This window comes from Thermobia domestica, chromosome 6 (assembly GCF_964235325.1).
Source record: "Thermobia domestica chromosome 6, izTheDome1.hap1.1, whole genome shotgun sequence".
Taxonomy (NCBI): Eukaryota; Metazoa; Arthropoda; class Insecta; order Zygentoma; family Lepismatidae; genus Thermobia; species Thermobia domestica.
In genome coordinates, this window is record NC_137459.1 from 229,421,000 (window position 1) to 229,448,079 (window position 27,080).

Sequence of the window (27,080 nt, forward strand, 5' to 3'; positions counted from 1 at the left end):
TATTTTTAGTCAATACAATATTGTTAGACTACGATAGTATTATTTAATGAATATTTTCCCAAATAAAACCCTGTTTTACTTCAATAAATCATAAAGGCGTATTTTTTTTTTTTTAAATCAAGGTACTTCTAATCAATACAGCGCATATTTATGTTCATTATTGTTTCATCTGTTACATGAAATGCATTTTCTAGGGATTATTTTGAAGCATTACCTGAAGTATTTGAAGAAATTTGGAAGTTTATGGGAGAGTCTGGTGAAGCTTTCAGGAAATCACTTGTGTGGATCATAGAAACAGTAAGTTCACATTCCCTTTCTCCTTTTACTTCTTCTAAATATGTAGAGTTTATCATGTTTCTTTCATTTTCCAATATTATCAAAATAAAATTAAGTATGCAAATATGTAATCTACATTTTTCATAAGTGAATATATTTATTCGTCATTATAAACATTTACTTCATACCACCAATTGAAATGTTGTCTTAATTGTATCCTTAGAATACGCTGTTAAAAAAAAAAAAAAAACTTTCTAATGAAAGAGTGAAAATTACGAGTATTATATTATTATTATTATTATTATTATTATTATTATTATTATTATTATTATTATTATTATTATTATTATTATTATTATTATTATTATTATTATTATTATTTAAAATATGTTTAAGACACGAAAATAATAATGATACGTATATTCGTGCGTTACGTTATTTACTTGAAAGTATTCAACAAAGCTCAGATAACGAATGTAGTGAAAGTAAATACAGGATACAAAATATTTACTGACAGATGACCGGCATTTGCATGAACGAAGAGCCTGTGCGTTCAGAAAATAGCTGTCTTGGACGGAATCCTCTCGCTAAAAAGGGTGAAATTACACTTGAATATTATTTCTAGCTTAGATATTCTCAGTAGGAAAGTCAGATTTAAGTATACCAGCCCCTAAAATGGTTAAAAATTTGTCTTTTTTTCAACAAAACATACTTAAATATTGACATAATGTCTCAAAATTTTAATTTATGTTTAATTATGCATTTTAGAAAATATAAATGTATCATCCACTTTGGATAATAATGAGGATGGTAGCAAATTAAGTACGCTTCTTTTGTTCTAATAATTTTTCATCAACCACAGTCTCTGACACATACTTTGGTATCACCGTCTCTGTATCAAAAAATACCAATTTATTTATTCATTACTTGCGAGGGAACCTTACGAGAAACCAATGAGGTACTGAAGAGCTAACTACCACGTTAGGTAACCCTTAGGTAACCACGTTACGTAGGTAACTTAATTTGATAGTTGTTGTTGTTGTTTTTTTTTTTGTATTTCATAGAGCCTACTTCAGTATACTTTGCAGGATGTAGTTTAAGAGAAGATTCATTAAAAGAACAAACACACATTCATGTTTAGCATTAAATTCCCTGAAACTTGATACTCCATATGATTTCTTGTATTTCTTTCTTAAATTTCGGCGCTATTTCTTCAAGGCGGCAGAGGAGAAATGATTTCACGTGATATATATTTTTTAATGTGTTGATTGGAAGAGCAGGCAGAAATCATATTTGTGGGAATTATTTGTACTTTTTTCTACTTCACCTCTAGCAAAGGGGTACTCTGGAATTATGAGTGTTTTTTCTGGGTTTTCCTCGTTCACAAATAGGTCCCAATCTGCTTCCTTCTTTCCTTCCTTCCCCAGGTAATGTGGTTGCAGAGGGACGTTATTCCTCATTCGCGACCTTTCTAAGGTTATAGATGCAGGTAGTGCCCAGAAATATTTCCGTATAAATACCATGTTGGTAAAGAAAATGATCATTTTCGTCTTTCTGGGTGGAGGGAGGGTTGATGACACTGTTTTGAACCACTAGCAGCTACATCCTAAATGCTTGGTACTTTCTGGAGATGTATAGGTTACCCACTATTAATGTGGGAAATTTCGTATGTCTTTCTAGTCTGGAACAATCAAACATTTATGTCAGTCAGACGCAAGATTTGAAATTTTTCACAGCATATCATTACTAATAGCCAATTGTAATTTTCCGTTTCTTGCATTAGTAGCTACTCAACAGCGATGTCTTGAAAACGACCATTTCGGTCTATCTGGGGGTTAATGGGCCGTTTGACTCCCTTAGCAGTGTTATCCAAAGTGGAATTTTATGAAAATATACGTGTTACCACCTATAAATGTGCAAATTTTGTGTTCCTAGCTCGTCGGGAGCATACCAAACATTCATAACAGTGAGCGTCAGCAAGAAACCACGAAAAACATTTTTGAGGGGTTCATATCTCAAGGCCCCGTGGACTCCTCACACACAAAATTTGTATTTTTGTAAAACTTGTCACTGTTAGCAACTTTGTGTAATTTACGGTTGCTGACTTTATTAGTTACTCAGCAGTGACGTCTTGAAATGATCATTTTGGTGTATGCACTATTTTGTGTAAAGCAAGCTCGCAGCGGAGTTGGAATTTGGCTGCGTGCCCTGTCGCGCACGCTGATATATACATGTATATTGGGGTACCTAAGGTTTCCCACATATCGAAAATGAGCTGCATTCTTTATGGCAGACTTCAGTTACTTCAGTGTCTGAAACCATTAAACAAAAATCTAATGATAAGAAACTTAAGGCATAAATATGAATAGTACAAAACTATTACCACTGCAGAAAGTTTGAATGCATAGCAAACGTCTATAGAATAGAAATATAAAGGAAAAAAATTAAATGAAATTTTTGAGTTTTACGTCCCACGATTATGCCGGTTAGGCTAAAGGAGACGGTGATGATGAGTAATGAATGAAATGGTGGAATGAAGAAAGTGGGAGGAAACGGGAGAACCCCGAGAAAACCCACGCACACGGTGTTTGTCCACCACAAAGTTCACTTGGCGGGAGCAGGGTTTGAACCCGAGACCCCTAGCACCAGAGGTGAACGCTCTACCACTGAGCCACCGCGGCCCCCGAAATATAAAGGAAATATTCAAACAAAAATAAACTATGAGTCAACTCCCAATTAGCATTTGGAATATTAATTTTGACTAGTCTATCTTTACAATCGTTAATCGGTCTCCTAAACGCTTTTGGTTAATTTCAAGTTAATTTCGTTCACCAAATGATGTGGTTACCAACATTATTTAGAGAGACCGCTAATAACTTGTTTGAGCAATTTTCGAAGAAGGGTAAATGATTTTTTGGTCAACGCTTATTTCAGTTAGCTAAGAGCTTAATTTAGTGAAATGGTGCCGAGGTCGATTCGCGGTGGAGACAATCGGTCATAAAGGTGTATCAGCTTCTTAAGACATGCGATTCGGAATGAAATTTTTCCTGGAGTTTACTCATTCACACCAGGCAAATGCCAGGATGGTACCTAACATACAAGTTCCTGGCCGCTACGTTCTTTTCCCACTCCTTTCTTCCTTCTCCTTTTCCCGGGTAGTATATTCGCCGAAGTACGTCATTCCTCAAGCTTGACGAGCCTAATGGTGGCCCATTTTAATCTTTCCACGGAAATATCACGAAAAAAGTTGAACATAAATGAAACGAACAAAACCTCAAATAGGAAATGCCATGTGGCACATCGATGATGTTATCGCGATGCCCCCAGAGACGCCCTTGATTGGAGCCCAGGGCCCAACTTTAAAATTTTAAATGGAAACATGGAGCGAGTGATACCTCGTTCGATAGATCTTCAAACACTAAAAAAAATATGGCAAAAGATTTTCCATATCAAGCATTGTATTGATATCAAGCATCGTATCCTAAGACATGGTCCCAGTATCAGACAAAACGACCAGCACCACTAATCACTAGCGTCGTTAAAGGGGTAAGGGGGAGCCCTCTCAAAGTTACCAATTTCTTAACAAGTTGGCAAATTTAAATACCTAGTTGGCAACTTGAAGAGTGCCGTTTTGTTCAATTGACTTATTTGGTTTAACATTTTCTTTGGTATCCAGTTGCTGTGAATTATTATCAGGTTTTTCTTTTTTTTTTTTTTTTTTTTTTTTATAGACTTGACATAAATTTTGTGTAGTTTCCTATCTTGAAATAAATTGATATATTCGTTTAAAGCTTCTTTCCTTGTTACAAATGATCACACTTCACTTTTGTTCATTTAATATTCCTAAACATTTTGAAGCATCTTTAATGAAATTCGGGAAATTGTACCCTGACAAAAGTAGGATAGATGTGGCGTGCAGAGCCGTAGCTATGGGAGCGGTTGCCCCAGGCGCTGACATAAGAGGACGCCGAAGGTGTAAGAAGAAAGGAAAAGTGTTGGAAATGAGTAAACGACGCATCACTCCGAAAAAGCATTGGCACAATATTAAATCAATATTGTTGTTGGTTTGCAAAGAAATAGAATCGTTAAAAATATTATTGCTCGCTTCGCTTGCAACACAAACGTTTCCATAAGAGTCACAAGTTTTAACAGATATAATTTGTTAATGACGATGCGATATAGAAGGTGTCAAGTAATGACTTCAGTGTACGTAGAAGCGTTTTCAAAATCATAAACGGTCAAAAGTATGAAATACGTGTTCAGCGTTTTGATAGTGATGAATTTGTTGAATTAATCATGCTTTTCTACCCAATCGGATTAATAACGACGGTGAGAATGAAGGCATGATAATGAGAGGAGTGAAGACACACGCAAGCTGTTATTGGCGCGGGAATATTAAAATTAAAGGTAAACTAGATGAATAATAGCATTTTCGAACTTCAGGCAGTAGTAGAAAACGGGTAGTTCTGATCCAAGCAGCAAGGTCAGAACTCAACGAATTTCGTCGTTTTCAAAGACTGATCACTGCCAGTGATTTATTTATTTATTTTTTTTATCCATTGACATATGAAATGCTTCCAATTTGAATGAATTTATTGGGATCATTTCTCGAAGGCTACTTGTAGTGCCAGGATATTTTTTTTTTTATGAGCACGTATCTAGCTGTGTCATATTTTTAGATACCAAACATATTCACATATATACTGTGTTTGTGTGTTAGTGTATTTTTAATATGTTGATTAATAATAAGTAATCTTAAATTCAGAACTTTCATTCATTAAGAAATTATGTAATTTCCATAATTTCAAATATATGTTGTAGTCAACTACACGGATATTAAATAGAAACTTTAAACATATTCTTCACCTTCATTGATCAATATTGAGAAATTCGCAAAGAAGGCTTCATCTGAATTTCCGTTACGTTTCACAAAATATCTTTTACTGTAAAAAAAGTCGAAATTAAAATGCTATTTATGTGATCACATGCAGAATAAAATTACAGAAGTTTACAATTATTGCTGGAAATTAATGCTGTCATGGAGTTCGAACATTTTAGAAGCACATACTTTGTAATGTATTGAAATTGTATTTCTTATCAATAATATGAAATGTTGTAAATAGCTGTAAATTTCCATAACTATTCTCTAAGTGTATTTGTATACTACAAAAGGTAATTTTGAAAAGTTTCTCAAAAATTCCAAAATAAACCTCTTGAAAACAGCTGTTATTTGTAAAAGAATGCATAATTATCGCTTTTGACAGTTGCAATGATCTGTCTAAGCAGCTTGGTAAAAAATCGGCGAATCGTAATAACAAAAACTGTTTCTGTTATGCGTAAAAAAAAGAAAAGAAAGAAAAAGAAAGCTCGGTAAGGTGGCTTTTCCGTGGCATTGGGCACAAAAACATTTGATACAAGAGCGTATACAAGACAACAAGCAGATCGTCGAGATTAATAAGATTTGATAATAATGAAACAAGAAGAAAGTAATCACTGATTAGTAAAAGCTTTTTGCTATGTATAGTATGTAAATTGAAAAAAAAAGTCTTTTCTGTAAAGGTAACCACGAAAGTTCTGTCGCTTTTTCACCCACCACCTTCGGACATCGATATGTCACCTAAGACGTACCTGGAAGTCATAAATAGTCCCCAGCAGCATCGACGACCTTCTGCCGACGTTCCGGAAGGTGATTGATTCCATCGCGGAAGAACTTGGTGGACCGTGAAGAGAAGAAGGTATCAAGTGCAATTTTGCACCTCTACTAGGGATCTCAACTGGAGTCCTCTAAGGTGATTGCAAAAGGAATGGAACAGGTGATAACCAAACAGTGCAATGTCCGGGAAGTATGGCGGATGCAACAGTGTTTCCCATCCAGGGCGTAGAATGGTGTCCCCGGTCAATCCTATCAACGTGGGGCTTCGCGTTGTCCTAAAACAGGAGGACACCTTTGCGATTCAGAAGTGCTGACTTCAGAGTTTGAACACTGCTCAACTGCTGACAGTACACAGTTACATTGATGCTCTAACCTGCTGCTAGCAGTTACCGATACACGATGCCGCGAGCAGCCCATCAAACACACAGGAGGAACTTCTTCGGACGCAGTACTGGTTTCGGCTGTTTTGGAACCGGTTCATGGGATGCTAATCAATGCTGACGGCGCTGTGGAGCTTCGTACAGGACCCACTTCTCATCACATGTCAATACCCTGTCCAGAAATAGCTCCTTCTTCACACAAGATAGCAGGAAACACTGTCTGCTCACATTGCCTTCTGGCCCGGAGTCAGATATGTGGTGCCATCGACCTAACTTGTAGCGGTTCCGAAGTTGATAGAGGTGCTGTCGAATGGTTTCTCCAGTCACACTGAATTGTAGTCCCAGCTCCTCACATATCTGTCTACTATTTGCCTCAATTGCTACCTGAAGATGTTCCAGCTGACACCACCAACTGACGTTCGCCTTATCTCGATTCGCATTCAAATCAGGGTGTTAGGGCTAATTGACGTCGCTTCCGTTGTGAATAGAATTCGGAATTTCAAGTTTCATCCCCTCCTCCAATCTTGTATTGCTCGCTACGCCGCTGCCACTAACATGAAAACAGTTGGAGATAAATAAACAGAACTAAAAGTGAAACAAAAAAATGACGTGAGGCACGTCGAATGATGTCGGCGTGACCCCAAAGGCAGCCTTGCATGGGAGCCCAGGGCCAACTTCAAAATTATCAATGGAAATATGGGTCAAGTGATATCTCGTTCGATAGACCTTTAAAAAACTATACATAGTTGTGGCAAAAGATTTTTCATATCGGTCACCGTATTCAAAATAGCCGCCAATACATTGTGCCTGTGTCGGACAACTCGTCCAGTACTACTAATATGGAAACGATTGAACATAAATGAACCGAACAAGAGCTCAAATAGAAAATGCCATGGGGCTTATTGAATGGTATTGTCGCGGTGCTCCACGGCCACCCTTCATGGGAGTCCATGGCCCAACTTCAAAGTTATAAATGGAAACATGGGTGATTGATACTTAATTCAATAGGTCTTTAACAACTAAAGAGTGCTGTGGCAAAATATTGTTCATATGGGCCACCTTTTTCAAAGACATGGTACCTGTATCAGATAAAATATCCAGTGCCCACAGAATTAAAACGGTTAAAGATAAATAAACAGAACAAACATTCGAATAGGTAATCACAGAGGGTACTTATCATTCCACGGCTCGAGAATGTCTCAACAGAGAAGAAGATGACTAGACTAAGAGTCCCATAGTGCAAAGGGGAAAATCTGACTGAATTTCTAGAATATTATCGCTCCAACCTCTCTCCGTAAGTGGGTGAAGCTTGATTGAACTGTGAAATTTTAAATTAAAACCTTAGGTTTTGCAAATTTAATCTACGCAACAAAATTATCTGAAATGAGTCTTTAAAAGAGATGTCTCTGTAAGTCGGAACCTGGGCTCTCATGAAATGGGCCCTGAGTGTCACCGCGACAAAAATCATTCGATATGCCCCATGCCATTTTCCTGTTTTACTTTTTACTCTGTTCATTTATCTCTAACTGTTTTCATATTAGTAGTACTGGACGTTTTATCTGATACAGGCAGATGTCCTTTTGAATACGGTGACTGATTTGAAAAGTCTTTTGCCACAGTGCGTTTTAGGATTTGAAGAGCTATCGAAGGAGGTATCAGTCGCCCTATGTTTCAATTTAAAATTTTAAAGTTGGGTTCTGGGCCCCCATGGATAGCGGTCCTGGGGGCACAACGATAACCCCATTCTATGTACCCTATAGTGTTTCCTATTTGAGTTTAGTTTGATTCATTTATGTTCAACCGTTTACGAGATACTTCCATGGAAACATTAAAATGGGCCTTCGATTAAATGTATATATAAATACATTAATTTATACTAATATTTTAATTTATTTACTAATATCTTTTATGGCTCGAGTACATCATTTCACTTTCACCACCGCTGCAATTTTGTTTCCCATAAATAATTTATTATTATGATCTTTTGCTCAACCTGCTTCCAACTACGAATTGTAACGGACGGAATACTACCTGTATGTGTTATGCTTTGCAGTTATTTACTGTATTAGTTTCCGAATCGTGATTTATTCAGTACATTGCTTTTTAAACAAATATCTTTTATACTATTAACTGACGTTTAATAACTGTTTCAGCTGAAAGAAGCATACAAAAGAATTGCTGAGTTCATTACGACTTTAATGAAAGGTGAAACATCCATTCAGATGAGTGAACTATTAGCAGAAATTTTGTCGCATTATGATAAGGTAAGATTACACTTTGTTGTTTGTATTATTTCATTTACTCCTTATTTATATGTACAGCTTCCAGAACAGCCACTTTATCAACAGTGATAAGTATTTACACCAAATTAAGGGTTAGGCATTACAAATAATCAGATTCAGCAACAACACTGTATGTCGCATTCCCACGGTACACTATTATTTTAAATCAGGAATATTGTCTGTATTACTAATGATTTGATTTGTTATTTAGATTTGAGTTTACCATTCCGTTCAGCAGCAAAGCTACAGCTTAAATTGGGACGCGAATCGCTTGTGCTTCCGTCTAGAATCAAACCCGGATCTCCGGCGCCAATAGCGTGTAAGCTTAAATTTGTTAAAAATCAATATGCTTCCAAGAAATTCCTGCAAGTAAAATTTGTAGTAATGTTTGTAGATTAACAAAAGGAACAATAGTGAGGAGAGGAATAATCACAAAACACAAGCGTCGCGACTATAATAATATAGAAAACCAATCATATAGAGTAAAATAATGTCTTACAAAGCTGTTATAGGGTAGTGAGTAAAATGACGAATGCGTTGATCTGGAGGGACAAGAGTTTAGCCTATAAAAATAAGTTTTCTTTGGCTCCAGTTTGTCTCCCATAGCTAATATAGCTGCTTTGTGAACAGATAACCATAGAATACAGCTGTGTTTGGAACGAAAAAATACGTAAAAGTAAAGAGCAACTCACAATTAGCAATATGTGGGTCAATTCGAAGAATATGCGCAAAAATTTGAGCGTAGCTATATTAGATGTTGCTTTTCTACAGAAGCATGTAATACGTATGTAAGTGCATTAGCTTTCCACATTGTATACATTGAGAGTCCTGCCTTGAAACAATTCGTATGCTCTGTTGTTAGTAAAAAGTACGTAATGTTATATGATGTACCACAGCACCCTCCTTCATTTAGTAAAAAAATAAAAATAAAAAAGAGGAATTATTACTATGCCAAATTTGTGCCCAAGAACAATTTACATTTTGAGTGATACATTTAGGAGTTTTAAAGAAAAAATGCACAAAAGTTTTTGAGTTGCTTGAAGGTGATATATACAAGAATTGTGTAGGTGGTAAAAGCATACGCAATGTCTAAAACTGTTGTGCGAAAGTGCTGGTAAGCTTGGGACCACGTGCGAATACAAATTGGTATACTAAGCCACATGTTCATGACAGCGTAATATGGTACATACCTAGGTAGAGAAAGCAGAGAGGGAAATTAGGAGTAGTATGATAGATGTACTATCAAGCAATCCTATTAAGGACCCACTCTATAACACCTAACTCTTGTACTTGCCTTCTGGTTCGAATAGTTCTAGGATAACACCAGAAAAAAGACTGATATATGTTAGTTAATAGTGACGTCGTAAGTTACGGGAATAGGGAAAATAGGGAAAGAAGAATAAACAAAAATTAACTAAGACATAATCAAATATAAATATCGATGAATGTTTCGTATAATATTTCAATTGGAGATAGCTCCTCTCTCTCTTTCTCTCGGTTAACATGTGCATGATTCTTGCATCTCATCTCTGAATGGAGAACTTTGAGCAAAGAGAAATAATCATACACCCTGCAAGAACAAATCAAATTTAAAAATATTAAGTTGACTTAGAGCAGATTTGAAACCAAGACCCCCGGATTTCAGCCATAGAGCCTATAACACCTCGACTGTTCTTTCACTATGCCGAAGTCTCTTAAATGTCATGAAATAATGGTCGGATGGAGAAAGTTCTGTCATGAAATAATGGTCAGAGGGAGAAAGAACGGAAACAAAACTTTGATTTAAAAAATATAATAGAAATAAACAAACTTTCCTTATAAACAGAAACTACCAAATCTTCAGGTATAATAATAGTAATAATAATAACCTAATAATTATTATTATTATCTCGTAGATTAAAAGTTATTAGCTTATTATCGCACAGGTCATACCATTACAGGAAGAAACGTGACATTTGGCAAGAACATTTCGGTTTTGTTTAGTGTTGCCCACGAGAAGAGAAACTTCTCATCTCGTTTCTCAAACAAAACAACCAAAATCGAGACGAGAATGAACATTTTACTTTCTTGATGGGGCAAGGTTAACACAAATTATCGTCTTGCTTTAGGGATGAGAATCGAGACGAGACGAAAAGTATCGTAAACATTTCTAGTCTTATCTTGATTCTCGAAATAGTGTATGTGCATTCTTTAAGTAACAATTGCTCTGTAGACTAAATCTTAAACGCTATTTTGTTACTTTGTATTTCTGAGCTTATCAAATTGTGGTCTGTGTACGTATTTTTGGAGCGAAGCTTTTATAAGTACTTCTGCATATCCTAAAAGTTAGTTTAATATATAGCTTACGTTTCAGTTATATTCTGTTATTTTCATTACAGTTATTTCCCTCAAACGTACAGTAGAATACTTTCTACGTAAAATTTTAGTGGAACGCTTAAAATTTGGGTAGTAGCATAGGTGTGTTCTGGAAGTCCAGACCCCCTTCACGATATCCCGACTTTTCTGTAAGTTTTGCCCAATTTGAAGGCAAACTTGAAAATTTTTAATGCCATTATTATTATTATTATTATTATTATTATTATTATTATTATTATTATTATTATTATTATTATTATTATTATTATTATTATTATTAGGGAAGTTGTTTCGTGAATTTAGTGGTTTACCCTGTTCCAAAAAGGTTAAGTGCTTTCTTTATAGTTGCTTTGGTTGTAGCCCGCTCAATTCTGGAGTGTCCCAGCATCTATCCCACCTCACACCCAGTGAGCATTGTGCTGGACAAACGCCGTGTGTGTAGGTTTTCTCGGGGTTCTGTATCCTTCCATTTTCTTCATTCCGCTAGTTCTCTCCTTCTTGTTCCTAGAGGAAAAATAACACTCGTGTATGTATCAAATTGCACACGCTTACGATTGAAACGTTTTAACCCTCAGAGTACCAAGCCTAAAATGTTACGTAAAGTACTAATCCTGGATTATTTTGAAGGGAGTTAAAACTTACAACTTACAATAAAAAGGGCAATCTACCTGATGGTTATAAATATTACAGTATATTTTATACGCGGTATACACTGACAGTGGCGGCTCGTGACACTTTCAAACAGTACCTGAATTGTAGTATTATAACATTAGAAATTTATACATAGAAATATGCCATATTTGTTAGGAATAATCACTGTCACACATAGTATTTTGATTTCACATGTCAGTCCTTGCATATCAGTTCGTTGGTGCAGTATGTTTTACATACAAGTTGTGGCAGATTGTACACTTTTCAGAGTACTTGTTGTCATTTCCTACACAATACGCACATTTGCCACGTTTCTTAGCTCGCTGTGTGTGACAAGTTGTAGATGGTTTCGTCACATTCAGTTTCCTACCACAGAGTTCAACTGCTCTTATAACATGTTGTTTTCGGACACAGTAGTTCGAGTTTCCAGCTGTGGCATCACCAAAGATCTTCCAAGTTCTTCAAGAAATCATTTGCGATTAGTTTGGATTGTATGTACATCCACTCTTATTTTCTTATTCATGTTCTATATCACAAACGCATTATATGCTTCAATGTCCACATAGTTCACGAAAAGAGAGAATGACCATCTTCTTGTGCTTCTTCCGCAACTGTACTCTCGAACAAGTTTATCAAGGACAGCAACACCACTTTTTGTTGCATTATACATCAATATGATTTCTGGCTTGAAATCATTTACATCAGAAATACTGTGTTCGTAGTGCATACTGAAAAGTAAAACTACACATTTTACCTTTCGTGATATACAGGGTGAGTCAAAATAAGTGTTACAAGCCAATATCTCGCGAACTATACATCATATAAGAAAAATATTTAGAGACAATGTACAATACAGAGGGGCCTCAGAAATGAGTGAAACATTAGGTTTCCCCCGCCCCCCATTTTTGGGGGAGGGGGTGAACGTGAAATTTTCAAATAGGAACATAGGTCGAGTGATACCTCGTTCGAAAGAGATTGAAAAATTGAACAATTTTTGTAGGAAACAATTTTTGATATGGAGCACCGTTTTCAGGATGGGCCCCAAAAATGGTCCTATATCCGATAAAATTTCCAGTACTTATAAATAAGTGTTACAAGCCAATATATCGCGAACTATACATCATATAAGAAAATATTAAGAAACAATGTACAATACAGAGGGGCCTAAAAAATAAGTCAAACATTAGGTTTCCCACGCCCCCCATTTTGGGGGGAGGGGGTGAACGTGCAATTTTCAAATGGGAACATAGGTCGAGTGATACCTCTTTGATATATCGTGAAATACCAAACAGCTTACTACAAAAGTTGTTTTGATTCCAGGCAAGCCTGTCACAACAGCATTACCACAACCTAATATCCTGTAAAGTAGTAAAATAACGTTTAGTAATTCTACGGGTATGTGCGATGTTAAAAATTGTAATTTCAACCACTGTAAAGCAAATAATTTCAACACTTACCATTCCATCCTGCTCCACACACCTCCGTAAGCGGCGGCATAGGGATGTTCGTACATCATGTAGCATCTCTGGAGTGATAGATGCACACACACCTTGGATACGCGCCTTTATATCATCAGTAGTTCATGAAGTGATCATAGCATATCATCACATTACCCGATCCTTAGCATAACCCCAGAGGAAAAAAATCATGTGGTTTTAGGTCAGGAGATCGTGGAGGCCAGTGAATAGGATCTCGACGCCCAATCCATTTATTCGCCATACGGTGGTCCAATAAGGCTCTGACCTGGCGTTCGTTGTGTGCTGGAGCACCATCATGTTGATACCACATTCTTATACGTTCAGCGAAAGGAATATTCTCTGACAACTCCGGGTATAGTACATCACTGATAAATGAGGCCTATTCCGGAAGAAGGGCACATAGACCGTTTCCGTGAATGGAGAAAAAGAGCCTTAAAGATTTTATCAGAGTATATAACAATAACATACGCTTGGAAATACCTATAACCGGTTTTTCAATAAGGAAGACCTATTTGACTAATAAATAGGCTGTATTAAATGAAAAACATACTATTTTACATATTTATAAACGTATTTGTATAAAATGTTATGTGCCCTTTTTTCGAAAATCCTGGTTGGTTGAAGAAACAGCATACTATTAATGCATCACATTAATGACTTTATTCTAAAATAAATCAAATATAAGCTATTACACGTGGTAATAAATGTGCTATGGATTTAGTCCTGTTCGTACTCATTCAATATGCATTGAATCAGGTCGCTGTCTTCAGCTGACAAAAACTTCATTAAGGACCGAACATCTTTCTGTTTATGTTCGCTCACTCCAATTTAAGGGTACTTTTTGAAAGATAAGAAAATGGGATACACGTTGGAATGTACGTGTTAGAATACAGCAGAACGCCTGATAGAGTGTACTTCATCATTACATACTGCATAGTGGTATACGTTGGAGTTTTTGGTGTTGGGTTGGAACGAAAGGAAGGGACAAGAGCTGTGTCAAAATCCTTAATAAAATTTTTATCCGTTGTCAGTTCAAAAGGACATGGATTCTGTCGACAGGTAATGATGGCTTCTAACCATGGCTTCGATAGTTCTGACCGTAGTCAAACTCCAACTCTAAAGGAGATGGACTTAGTTTACCTTCACTATTAGTTGCCTGTGATTTGGAAATAAACTCGTCCTTCAAAGTTTTGCGTCTATCATCTTTCCTTTTATGAATTTGATAATGAACTTTACATGGTAGAGTACTAGCTATTGCTACGTTTCTAATGTCTATTTTCGGGTTTCCGGCACCAATTTATAATACCTTAAAATGTCTATTTTCTGGAGTTGAGACACCACTAATTTTACTACATTTATTTCTACGTAGTATCTAGATTGTATCCCGATTCTTAAACTACGTGACAAACACAATTTACAATTTTCTTAAATTGGTTTTAATACTTAATCTTGAGAAGCGTTTATATTCCACATTGACATATTTAACAAGATGTCTGCACACTTACACTTACATTTATTACGTTTCCATAGCGATTACATTAATAGTTGACGATCAAACATAATCTAAAGATATTTCTTTGCAACTTTCTTTTCTTTGTATAAAACGGCTCAAATAATTCGCCTTTGATCCTTTTTTTATAAGATGGTACAGATTGTTAATGCAATATACAACGTTATCATTGTACTATGTTCCGAAGGCCATCGGTTCCATTCCCCAGGCAATGACGTTGACGGGCTTTCCTTACTCTAACAGGGCACATGTTGAGATGTTGCCTACAAGTAGGGCCTAATAGGTACCCTCCTATCCCTTTCTCATAGGATTGTAGTGATTGAGAAACGACGTCTCTTTGCGCATATGTATTAGTATTATTCATTGTCTTATTATTTTCATTCATATTATTATTATTATTACTAGTTTTATTATTATTTTTCGTAGTATCCTCCTCCTCCTCCTTCTTCTTCTTTTTCTTCTTCTTCTTCTTCTTCTTATTATTATTATTATTATTATTATTATTATTATTATTATTATTATTATTATTATTATTATTATTATTATTATTATTATTATTATTATTACGTTAACGCTTATAGGTCGATTTTGCCCCCGAACATTTTACTTGTTATTCACTTACAGTATGATGATGGAAATTCGTGTTCGACATATTTTTGGGCCTCTTTGTATTGTACATTGACTATTAACACTTTTTATTTGATGCAATAATCCGCGGGATATTAGCTTGTAACACTCAGTTTGAACACTGCACTTTCTATCTGAATGTGGAACCATTTCCGGCGGTCATTTTGAAACAGGCTTGCCCGAAATCAAAATATTTTTTTTAATAGGCTGTTTGGTTTTCCATAATCTATCAAACAAGGTATCACTCGACCTATATTCAGATTTGAAATTTTAAACTTGGTCCCGGGGCCCCATGATGGGGCCCTGGGGCACCACGACACCATTCCCCGTTGCCTATGGCGTTTACCTTTTTCATTTTTTGTTTCATGTTTTCTACTTAGCCGTTTCCGATTTATAAGTACTGGAAATTTTATCTGCTACTGGACCAATTTTGCGGTCTATCTTGAAAATGGTGCCCCATATCAAAAATTGTTTCCTACAAAAATTGTTCAATTTTTCAAGCTCTTGCGATCGAGGTATCACTCGACCTATGTTCCAATTTGAAAATTTCACGTTCACCCCCCTGCCCCCAAAATGAGGGGCGGGGGGCACCTAATGTTTCACTCATTTCTGAGGCCCCTCTGTATTGTACATTGTTTCTTAATATTTTCTTATATGATGTTTAGTTCGCGATATATTGGCTTGTAACATTTATTTATAAGTACTGGAAATTTTATCGGATACAGGACCATTTTTGGGGCCCATCTTGAAAACAGTGCCCCATATCAAAATTTGTTTCCTAAAAAAAATTGTTCAGTTTCTCAAGCTCTTTCGAACGAGGTATCACTCGACCTATGTTTTCATTTGAAAATTTCACGCTCACCCCCCTCCCCCCAAAAAGGGGGCGAGAGAAACCTAATGTTCGACTCATTTCTGAGGCCCCTCTGTATTGTACATTGTCTATTAATATTTTTTTATATGATGTATATTTCGCGATATATTGGCTTGTAACACTAATTTATAAGTATTGGAAATTTTACCGGATAAGGACCATTTTTGGGGCCCATCTTGAAAACGGTGCCCCATGTCAAAAATTGTTTCCTACAAAAATTGTTCAATTTTTTAAGCTCTTTCGAACGAGGTATCACTCGACCTATGTTCTCATTTGAAAATTTCACGTTCACCCCCTCCCCCCAAAAAGGGGGGCGGGGGAAACCTAATGTTCGACTCGTTTCTGAGGCCCCTCTGTATTGTACATTGTCTGTTAATATTTTTTTTTATATGATGTATAGTTCGCGAAATATTGGCTTGTAACACTTATTTTGACTCACCCTGTATATAACGCCAATGTGAGATTATCCGTGAATATTAGTTCACTAGAATGCAGTGCATTGTTTCTGGTACGAGTAAGAACTTTTGGTAGATCTGTTCTGGACTTCAGTATAGCCCCAACAATAGTCAATTCGTCTGTAAGCAAGTTCTCCGCTAATATGATGTCTATGAAGAAATTGTCGGTGATTATCTTGCGGTCAGAATTATTCCAATAATGTATAAGGTCTCTCACAACACGTGCACCCTGGTGACTTCGGAAGTTTTGCCATCTCGCTCGAGATATACCTGGAAATTGCAGAAGTAGAACGTTTCTGCTAGCACAGCATTTTGACACCATATTAACCCGGCTTGTTGGGCATATGAATATCGCCCCCTAAATTTCGTAAGTTGCTCGTCAATTGCCCCGAAAACAGATGCATTGTACATTTTCCTAATTTGCAAACATATCGGTCACTTTCCGAAGTGGAGCTAACTTGTCCCCTTTTCTCTCTTCCCTAGAACTAACGCTATCACAACGTACTGTGGCTAGGAGGGTCTGGAATCAAGTATGGCTCATGACACTTGAAAACAAGGGGCGTGAACGTCCGTCATTTTCTTTGCACAAGAGTTTTACACTCTCGCGTGACTCAAGTAAACGACCAATGAGGATTAACAACTCAGGAAAGCTTTAATCTCAACCACATAAATATTGATCTAGATACGCTGACTTGCATTTGGATTTATCTAATTCAATGATTCAGTAGCACTTTGTCCTTTTTCGTTTGTATATTTCACTATTGCACTTATAGTATCTTCGCAAATAAATAAAGAAAATGCTTCTGCTTCTGTGTAAACAGTTTTGCTCAGATTTGTTGCACCACGTGACTGCTTGACAATATTATGTGAGGGAACTTTCGAAGAATGATGCACATATCTCCACTTGCGTTCAGCAATCTCCACATTTCTGTTATCTGTTTCTTCACTGGCGTCTGAAGGTTCAACACTCTCACGTAAACATTCAGGTTCGTTTTCACTATACTTCACTTCCTTCAGCGTCTGAACACAGAGCAGCGCCAAACAATAAATCCAATATATTTCCAGACATAAATTCCCTCCGACGATTCATATTATTAGGGACATAGGACACTCGAACTGAATTGCAATGAAGAAGTTACCCAGAAATAAACTTACAGCGATAAGTGGTGACAGGGAAGGGATGAAGAATCACGTGGCTTGCTAAAACCTGCAATTGTATTGCAGTTCCAACCTGCAGTTCCAACCTACCAGATATTGTAGGGAACTCAACAGCAATGTAGCAATTGCTGAGAAAAAATGTACAGCGGTAGGTGCAGAGGGGGGAAACTTTTGGAAAAAAAGAGTTTGCTAAAAAAATCTATTACTTTTAACCCAATCAAAGCTCGGTAGAATGGGTAAGTGATTGCAGGTAAAAGAAAAAATACCGTTTCAATCAGCATAATAATAATAATAATAATAATAATAATAATAATAATAATAATAATAATAATAATAATAATAAAACATTCTATTTTTGTCAAACACCGTGCTCGTGGGGTTTTTCGGGATTGTCCCGTTTCCTCCCACTTTCTTCATTCCACCATTTCATTCATTTGTCATTATCACCGTCTCCTTTAGCCTGACAGGCATAATCATGGGACGTAAAACTCAAAAATTTCATTTCATTTAATTTTTGTGTGCAGTGGCGCGGAGTACTAAGGCTGGGTCAAATTTACCCAGCTACAATTTCTGCTATATTTTTGGGATACTTTGTGTTTATTTTATAAATGAAATTTACTAAAATAGTTTCCAGAAGTTAAAAATGTTTTTTGAAAATTATTTTATTTCTTTACAAGAGGTCATCTGAGTCAATTTGACCCAGTCTTAGCACTCGATGGATTAAACAGGACGAAACACACTGATTCTCTGATGATAAAATACTATAGTGCAGAGAGTTCTGATTTAAATTTGATATCGAAAGCAGACATACAAACATGCAAGGACATGAAGGACAAATTGGTTTTGAGAGTCAGTCGAAACCTTAAATAGAACTTTGTGCTTTAGACCATTTTCTTTGTTCTTCTGATCCACCGAAAATATCACCATAATTTGTCTCTATTTTCTACTACTTCTGACTCGTTTTACAGTTCCATTAACCTTGATTGACAGGAACACGAACATAGACATCGAGAACATTTAAAATTTCAAAGATTATCCCACAGAGAATCGAACTCGGGACCCTGACTTGTGAACTATTTGATGGGTGGGGTAACTCGTTCGTTCCCAAGGAAAGTTTGCTTGAGACGGATAATATCGTGCAAGTGAGTTTTCCCTGGACACTTCCGTACTCCGGTTTGCACCCACTTTCTCACTCCACCAATTCGTCCTTCATAGTTCATTTCTTTTAATAATGTTCTCGGTTAACCTAGCAGGCATAATCGTGGGACACTAAACGCAAAGAATTTATTTTATTTCATTTTCAAACGGTTAACCGAAACCAAACCGAACCGAAAAAAGCAGTTTCATTTTCTTTTGTTCATTAACGTGTTCTCAAAAAAATATATATAGAAAAAAATGTTAAATCGTAATTCCATTCAGAAGTAAATAGCAGACCCATAATACCTTAAATTGAAATTTAAGCATGACATATCTTTTGGAACTTTTCCAAAATATGTTTGGATATGCTAAAATGTGACAACATAATGTCTGTTTTCAAACAAAACTGAATTATATTACAGTTCGTTTTCTGAAATATGCTGACACATTCTGTTTCAAACTTAAGCGAAACCGAAACCAGTTAATCGGAATTTGCAACGCCTCTAGTAGCTAGACTGTAGTTGATGTTTCTATTATCTTGTGAAATCAACTGCCATTTTGTAGTGTAAATTTGGAGATAAAGGCCCTATAATCCCCTATTTCCGATCATATAGGGGTGGACAAAAATCTAAAAACACTTCATACAGGACACATAAGTTTTGCCTTCCACAGTACAACACATGTTGCGGTTGCCGATCGTTTTTTAGTTTTCATTGTGCCAAGAGGATCTTCCTCTTCCGTCAGCAGTAACCAGTTCAACTGTGAGTGTCGTGGTGTGAAAGTGGTGCGGTAAAATGGGCTACCTGACATACTTGAAAAAGAGGCATGATTTTTCGTACCCATCTGGTTGGAGCTTCAGTGGCAACAGTGGCAAACATTGTGCGGGTATCGAAAGGCACTGTGTCCAGTGTCACGAGGGCATTCATGGGCAAACGACGTCTGCAAAGAACAACAGTGGTCGAAAGACAATCCTGTCAGATAGGGACCGGAGGGCATGAAAATGGATTGTAGCAGCTAAAATAAAGCCCACCGCAATGAAAATAAACGTCTGAACTCAATTCCGGCCTACGAAACCCGGTTTTAACGAAAACAGTGCGATGGGAACTTCATAAAATGAAAATTCATGGCAGGGTCGCTATCGCCAAACCCCTGGTTACAGCAGTAAATGCGAAGGAGCGTATCCAGTGATGCAAGGACCACAAGACGTGGACTCATGAGCAGTGGAAACACGTAATGTGGTCCGATGAATCAATCTCACATTGTTTCCAACCGCCGGTCGTGTTTACGTATGGAGAACACCGTTTCAGGCCTATGATACAGACTGTCTGCTCCCAACTGTAAAGTATGGGGGTGGTTCTGTTACAGTATGGACAGTGATATCTTGGTTTCCTGCAGGTCCCGTCATAGCCCTGCATGGAATGATGAATGCTAAGGCGAATGAGACCATTTTGAGGGACCATGTTCTACCATGGCCCAAATATTGTTCCCCGATGGTGATGGCATCTACCAAGATGATTTGGCACCCTGTCACGCTGCAAAAACGGAGAAATCATACTTTGAAGAGCATGACCAGGAGCTACCACACCTCCCGTGGGTCCCACAATCACAAGTTCTGAATATCATTGAGCCATTATGGTCTGAGTTAGAAAGGCATGTTCGCTCTCATTACCCTCCACCAGCATCTCTTAAGGAACTGGAGCATGTTTTGAAGGAACAATGGTACAAAATTCCACACACCACGATTCAGGAGCAGTATACGTCCATTTCACGTTGGGTCCAATCTGCTTTGGACGGAAAAGGAGGCCTCACACCATACTAGGTATGATTTTCACACTTTTGCAAACGTTTTAGATTTTTTGTCGAACCCCTGTATATTCCTGGGTATATATACAACCTGTTTCACAATTCGTGCAATTTTCCACACCACTGGAAGAAGAGAAAAGTTTCATATAATAAATATGAAATTCGGCCTTCTTATTGAAAAATATCTGAAGTTTCAAATTTTAACAGTAAATGAGAGAAAGTCATTGTTTAGCCTCTGTTTTGGGGCGTAAGCACAAAACTTTATTTTCCTTATGAGATATTCTATGTAAACTTTTGAATCATTTTTTCCAATGATTATTGGTAAGGATTTTGGGGCCCATCAATATTATATGTTATAAAATGAAATAAGATTCATCCGAAATATTATAGTTATCACGAACATTATTTTTAAGGCTCCTCTTTTGGATGGTAAAGGACGTAAAAAGGTAGTCGTTGGAGTGTCACCAAAATCCCAATTTTTTTTGGGGGGGGGGAATGCCAGTAAGCGTCAGCTTATTGACAAATGTCATACAATTAATGCTCCGATGCTACCTGCATGAGCCAGTGACTGATATGGGTCTACAGTCCTCCTACTAAGAATTCACATGAATATTCGGCATAAATATCCTTAGCTGGGACATACGGTAAAAACATTTATTTGTCAATTAATGTGAAAATTGACGTTCTTGTAGTAAATAAAGTTATGCATTTTAGAAATCTGGATTGCTTTTTTAGTAAGGCAGTGCCTTAAGGGGCACAAAGTGCATACCATTGATGTTGAATCTTTATAAAAAAACTCCACATTTTATTTAGGAAATGAGAGTGATTGCCAGATTAATCAGAAATGTCGCTCAATTAATATTCCAATGCTTCTTGCATGTGCCAGTTACTAATATGGGCATTTGACACCAACACATTTTGCAACATATCTACCAGATGACTTAAAACAGAGATTGTACAGAGTGTAAAGATGATCACCCCAGATACGTTGGAGAAGGTGTTCACAATGACTGTAGTAAATCACATTATTTTGTCTTGCTCGTTCATGAGAACATGCTGAATAAAAGTAAGATGATATTATCTGTCTTATACTTAGCTTAATTATATTTTTAAACATTAATGATGATTGAGGCGCAAATTATTGTTTTCTTAGAAGGAATAATTTTGAAGAAAAGATTATTATTCCTCGCGAAGCATTTGTTTCTACTACAACTGTGTGTCCATAATATGAAATTTATTGATGTATTTACGTGTCTACGTGTCCAGTACATACAAGTAGGTTATTATTTGGAAAGTGCGATCATACAGTTATTGTGTAAGAAGTATGAAAAAGTTACACTCTATTTACGAATAAAGAAAACAATATTGAAACGTAAAGCTAACCTAATAAACTTGTAACATTTAAAATGTTCCTTTTCATTAACATATTTTTGTGGTTCCTACGACATTTTCCATTGTCATTTTATGTTCTATTTCGAGTTGTTTTGCTTAAGTGTGCAGAAAATACGTTGGTAACGCGTATGTGTCGTCTTGTGCTAAAACAAGAGTCCCAACTGATTTTTAACAAATGCAAATTTTCTGATTGTATTCCAGTGACACCATAAAAACAAAATTATATGCATAGTCTGTTAAAGTGAAAGAATATAATTATTTATAGTAGATTTGAGATGCTTTAAACAAATCACAAAATTTGTCTGCAATAATGATAAAATTCATAAGACATCTACCTTGTACTTGTATATCCATGCTAACGATATTTATTGTGCATTTTGATATGAATTTTGGAACGGAGGAGCGTAGCCCCATATGCACATCCAATGAGCATTAGAATGTTACTTCTGTGACATATGTAATTAATCTGATGCTCATTTTCATTTCTAGAGAAAAAAGGACATTTTTCGAAAAAAAAAATCACCTCCTTTCCCCCTGTGTCACCCTAAGGCGGCGTGTTACCAAAATAGCATTCTAAACTTGAAAATCTCATACCTATTTAATAGGACAGCATCAAATTTCACATTAATTGATACAAAAGATAGCTTCTTCCGGTATGTTGCTTCTAAGGATATTTATGGTAAATTGTTCATGTGATTTTTAGAAAAGGGGCTGTAGCCTTACCTTAGTCAGTGGTACATCTAAGGAGCATCGGAGAATTAATTCTGTGACATTTGTCATTACTCTGGCCTCATTCTCATTTTCAAAATAAAATTTGGAGATTTTATAAAGATTCAACACCATATACTACGACCCTGTGCCTCCTAAGGCGTATTCTTAATAAAAAAAACAATCCACACTTCAAAAACGTATACCTTTTATGCTACAAGAACGTCAATTTTCACATTAATTGACCAAAAAAATTCTTCCCACATCTCCTTGCTAAGCATATTTATACCAATTTTTTATTTGAATTTTGATCGAGAGCTGTAGCCCCATACTAGGTACTGACACATGAGAGAAGCAGCGGAATATTAACTCTGTGAAATTTATGATTAATTTGACGCTCATTGGCATTCCCACAATAAAATGTGGAAATCATATAAAGATTCATAATCATATGTTTCGCTCCCTGCGCTCTCCTAAGGCGGTTAGTTATCAAACTAACATCTTACATTAAAATACGCATACCTTTCTAGTACAATAACACCGATTTTCATATAAATTGATCCACAGGAAATACATTCTGATTATCCATACCAAGGATATTATGGCGATTTTGTATCTGAGTTTTAGAAGTTGGAATATAGCCTCATATCAGTCACTGACACATCCAAGGAGCATCAGAGCACTAATTCTGAGACATTTTGTGATAAAGCTGGCGCTTATTGGCGTTCCCAAAATACAATTTGGGATTTTGGTGACACTCCACCGACCACCGCTTAACGCCCTTTGCTACCCAAAAGAGGAGCGTTATAGAAATAATGTTCGAGATGACTATATCATCATTTCAGATGAGTGTTACTGTATTTCGTAACAAATAATAGCGATGTGCCCCAAAATATCAATAATGATTGGGAAAATTTGCTTCAAAAGTTTACATAGAATATCTCATAAGGAAAATGAAGTTTTGTGCTTACGAACTCAAAACAGAGGCCAAACAATGACTTTCTCTTATTTACTGTTAAAATTTAAAAAAACTAGACATTTGTCAAAGAGAATGGTGAATTTTATATTAATAGTGTGAAACTTTTATCTTCTTCCAGCGTTGTAGAAAATTACACGAATTGTGAAACAGGCTATACACACACGTACACACAAATATATATATATATATATATATATATATATATATATATATATATATATATATATATATATATATATATATATATATAGTAAAACTTTGTCTCATATAGGTTATAGGTAGAGAGCATTTAATAAAAGGAGCGTCCAGAATCGACTTCCATTACCGCTTTTATTATAAAAGCTTCCACTATAAAAGTATTTTCACAAAATGCTATACAAAATAATCTCTCTAATATGAAAGGTTAGAAATAGAAAGTCTTTGACCGTAAGGTCGCAGACAGTATCTCCACAGAGCCCCGTAGCAGGCAAAGCAGAGGGAAATTGAGGAACCAATGCTCCGTAGCAAGCAGAGGCAAGTTAAGTGCACAACAGAGCCCCGTAGCAGGCTAAGCCAGGAGATAGGATATGCGCAGTCCCGTAGCAGACTAGAGACCTGGAATTAGGTTACTCCAAAAGTCCCGTAGAAGATTAGAGGAGGGTCACAAGAAAACTGGTTTCGAGTTGTCTTCGTCCATCTAATTTATAGGGTTCCTAGGGTGGCGGTGGCGCTACTGCTCCGATGTCGCCTTCTGCTCCGTGGGAGGGGCCACAAGCCGTCGTCTACATGTGCCTGTAGATCCTCTTGCCGAACCACGTGGTGTTGTTTGTAAACACTGATGCGTGGAACTGTTTGTTTACAACATCACATAGGATATTACAATATATATATATATATATATATATATATATATATATATATATATATATATATATATATATATATATGTGTGTGTGTGTGTGTGTGTGTGTGTGTGGTCGGAAATAGTGGATTATAGGGCCTTTATCTCCAAATTTAGATTACATAATGGCAGTTGATTTCACAAGATAATAAATAGACATATCAACTACACTGTAGCTACTAGACGCGTTCCAAAACCCGATAAACTGGCAACGTTTCCGTGTAATGTGACTCAGTTTTGTATGAAAGTAGACATTATATTGCTGCTATAAGCGACATATCCAAACATATTTTGGAAAAGTTCCAAATGATATGTAATGCTTTCGTTTTAGGTTAAGATATTATGAATGGAATTACGATTTAACATGTTTTCATTTCTCTAACATGCTTTTTCGGTTCGGTTTGGTTTCGGTTAACCTTTTGAAAATGAAATGAAATAAATTCTTTGCGTTTAATGTCCCACGATTATTCCTGTTAGGTTAGGCAAGACCATTAATAAAACAAGTGAATTATAAAGGACGAATTGGTGGAATGAGAAAGTGGGAGTGCCCCTACAAAACCCACGTGTACAATGTTGTCCATCTCAAGCTTACTTGCCTTGGGAACGAACCAAGTACACAACCCACCAAATAGTTCACTAGTAGGGGTCCCGGGTTGGATTCCCTGTGGGAGAGCCTTTGAAATGTTCAATGTTCTCGATGTCTGTATTCGTGTCCCTGTCGTTCAAGGTTAATGGAACTGTAAAACGAGTGTAACCGAGTAGAAACTAGTGACAAGTTACAGGGATATTTTCGGATAATCAAAAAACAAAAAAGAAAGTTGTCTCAAGCACCAGGTTCGAGTTAAGGTCTCAAGACTACTTTCTCCTTCTTGTCCTTGTATGTTTGTGTGTCTACTTTTGTTTTGTAATTTAAATTAGAATTTTCTGCACTATCGTATTTTATCATGACCGAAATCAGAGTGTTTCCTACTTATTAACACTAGAAGGACGGAACCAGTCAATTTGACCGGTGAGCTTTGTCTAACATTTAATAAGTAGCGTACGTTTTAATTTTGAGGGCCAATATTTAATGACTTTTCGTGTAACATTTCTCGAAAGACAAACGTCTATTTTTAGGTTTGGGTACAAAACCTCGCGGCCAGAACCTCGCGGCGACAACCTTGCGGATCAAAACCTCGCCTCCCAAAACCTCGCGGCTCAAAATCTCGCCGGGCCGAAACCTCGCCTGGCCAAAAACTCGCCGCCCAAAACCTCGCGGAGCCGAAACCTCGCCTGGCCAAAATCTCGCCACCCAAAACCTCGCGGGCCAAAATCTCACCGGGCCAAAACCTCGTCTTCCAAAACCTCGCGCCCCAAAATATTGCCATACCCAAAATCTTTCCTGACCAAAATGTAAATGTTCCAACAGATGATAAGGATGACGGTATAAAAGACGCTGTTTCACAAGAAGTATCAGGGGTATTTGACCAAGTCCCGCGATACCATATGAAAATTTTATTTCTGTATTAGAGGATTTCAATGTGAAGGTAGGGTGACAGGATGTTTTTAAACTAGTTATAAGGAAAGAAAGTCTGCATAAGGAAAGTAATGACAACTAACGGGGTTAGTTCCGTGAACTTTGGAACATCCAAAAACTTAAAATTTTAACAAAAATCTAATAATATTTATGAAAGTATGAAATAATATTTGAGTTTTTACGACGTTCCTTGATTATGTCCTTAGGTTAAAGGAGACGCAGATGACCAGGATGAAGGAAATGATGAAATAAAGAAAGTGGGAAGAAACGGGAATAACCCGAGAAAGCCCACGCACACGATGTTTTGTATCTTCTTCTTCTTCTTCTTCTTCTTCTTATTATTATTATTATTATTATTATTATTATTATTATTATTATTATTTGTAATGTGAAATGACATATTAAAAACTCATTGGGTAAATTTTAAAGAAAAGTTTCATTCGCGGCGATGTTTTGGGTGGCGAGGTTTTGGCCCGGCGAGATTTTGGCCACGCGAGGTTTTGGGCGGCGAGGTTTTGGCCATGCGAGGTTTTGGCCCAGCGAGATTTTGTCCCGCGAGGTTTTGGCCGGCAAGATTTTGGGTGGCGATGTTTCGGCCCCGAGATTTTGTCCGTATCCCCTATTAAAAAAGAACTGAACGAATTATAAACGTTTCTACCTTAAAGGACTGCTGCCGGTCATTATGTCAGGTAACAAACATATTTCTTGCGTTTTATGTCTGTAAAGCCGCAATAATGTGTTTTCTTCATACGTTTAGCTTATTTTATTTCATTGTTGCCATAAAAGGTATATTTTATTTCATTTCATTTCCCCGTCCTTCTCTCGCCAGTATACTTCATTTAGTTGAAGAAAACATTGTTTATTGGCGTTTCTTTATTAGTACGTTGTACTCTGTAGAAGTTTGCTCTCCTCTTTATTATGGCACACCCGTGTTTTCGTTCCGATGAAGAATTAGTGAATTATTTGAGT

At 36.6% G+C, this 27,080-nt stretch overlaps 1 protein-coding gene across 2 annotated transcripts in view; it reads left to right on the forward strand.

Annotated features, from left to right (window-relative positions):
* The window catches only part of Apoltp (Apolipoprotein lipid transfer particle), a 6,186,292-nt gene that overhangs the window by 5,377,026 nt on the left and 782,186 nt on the right, over positions 1-27,080 (forward strand). For both annotated transcript variants that reach the window (XM_081762641.1, XM_081762640.1), the window contains exons 57-58: positions 195-297; positions 8,463-8,573. In XM_081762641.1, the coding sequence (XP_081618767.1) occupies positions 195-297; positions 8,463-8,573 (214 nt within the window). The remainder of the gene's footprint in view (positions 1-194; positions 298-8,462; positions 8,574-27,080) is intronic.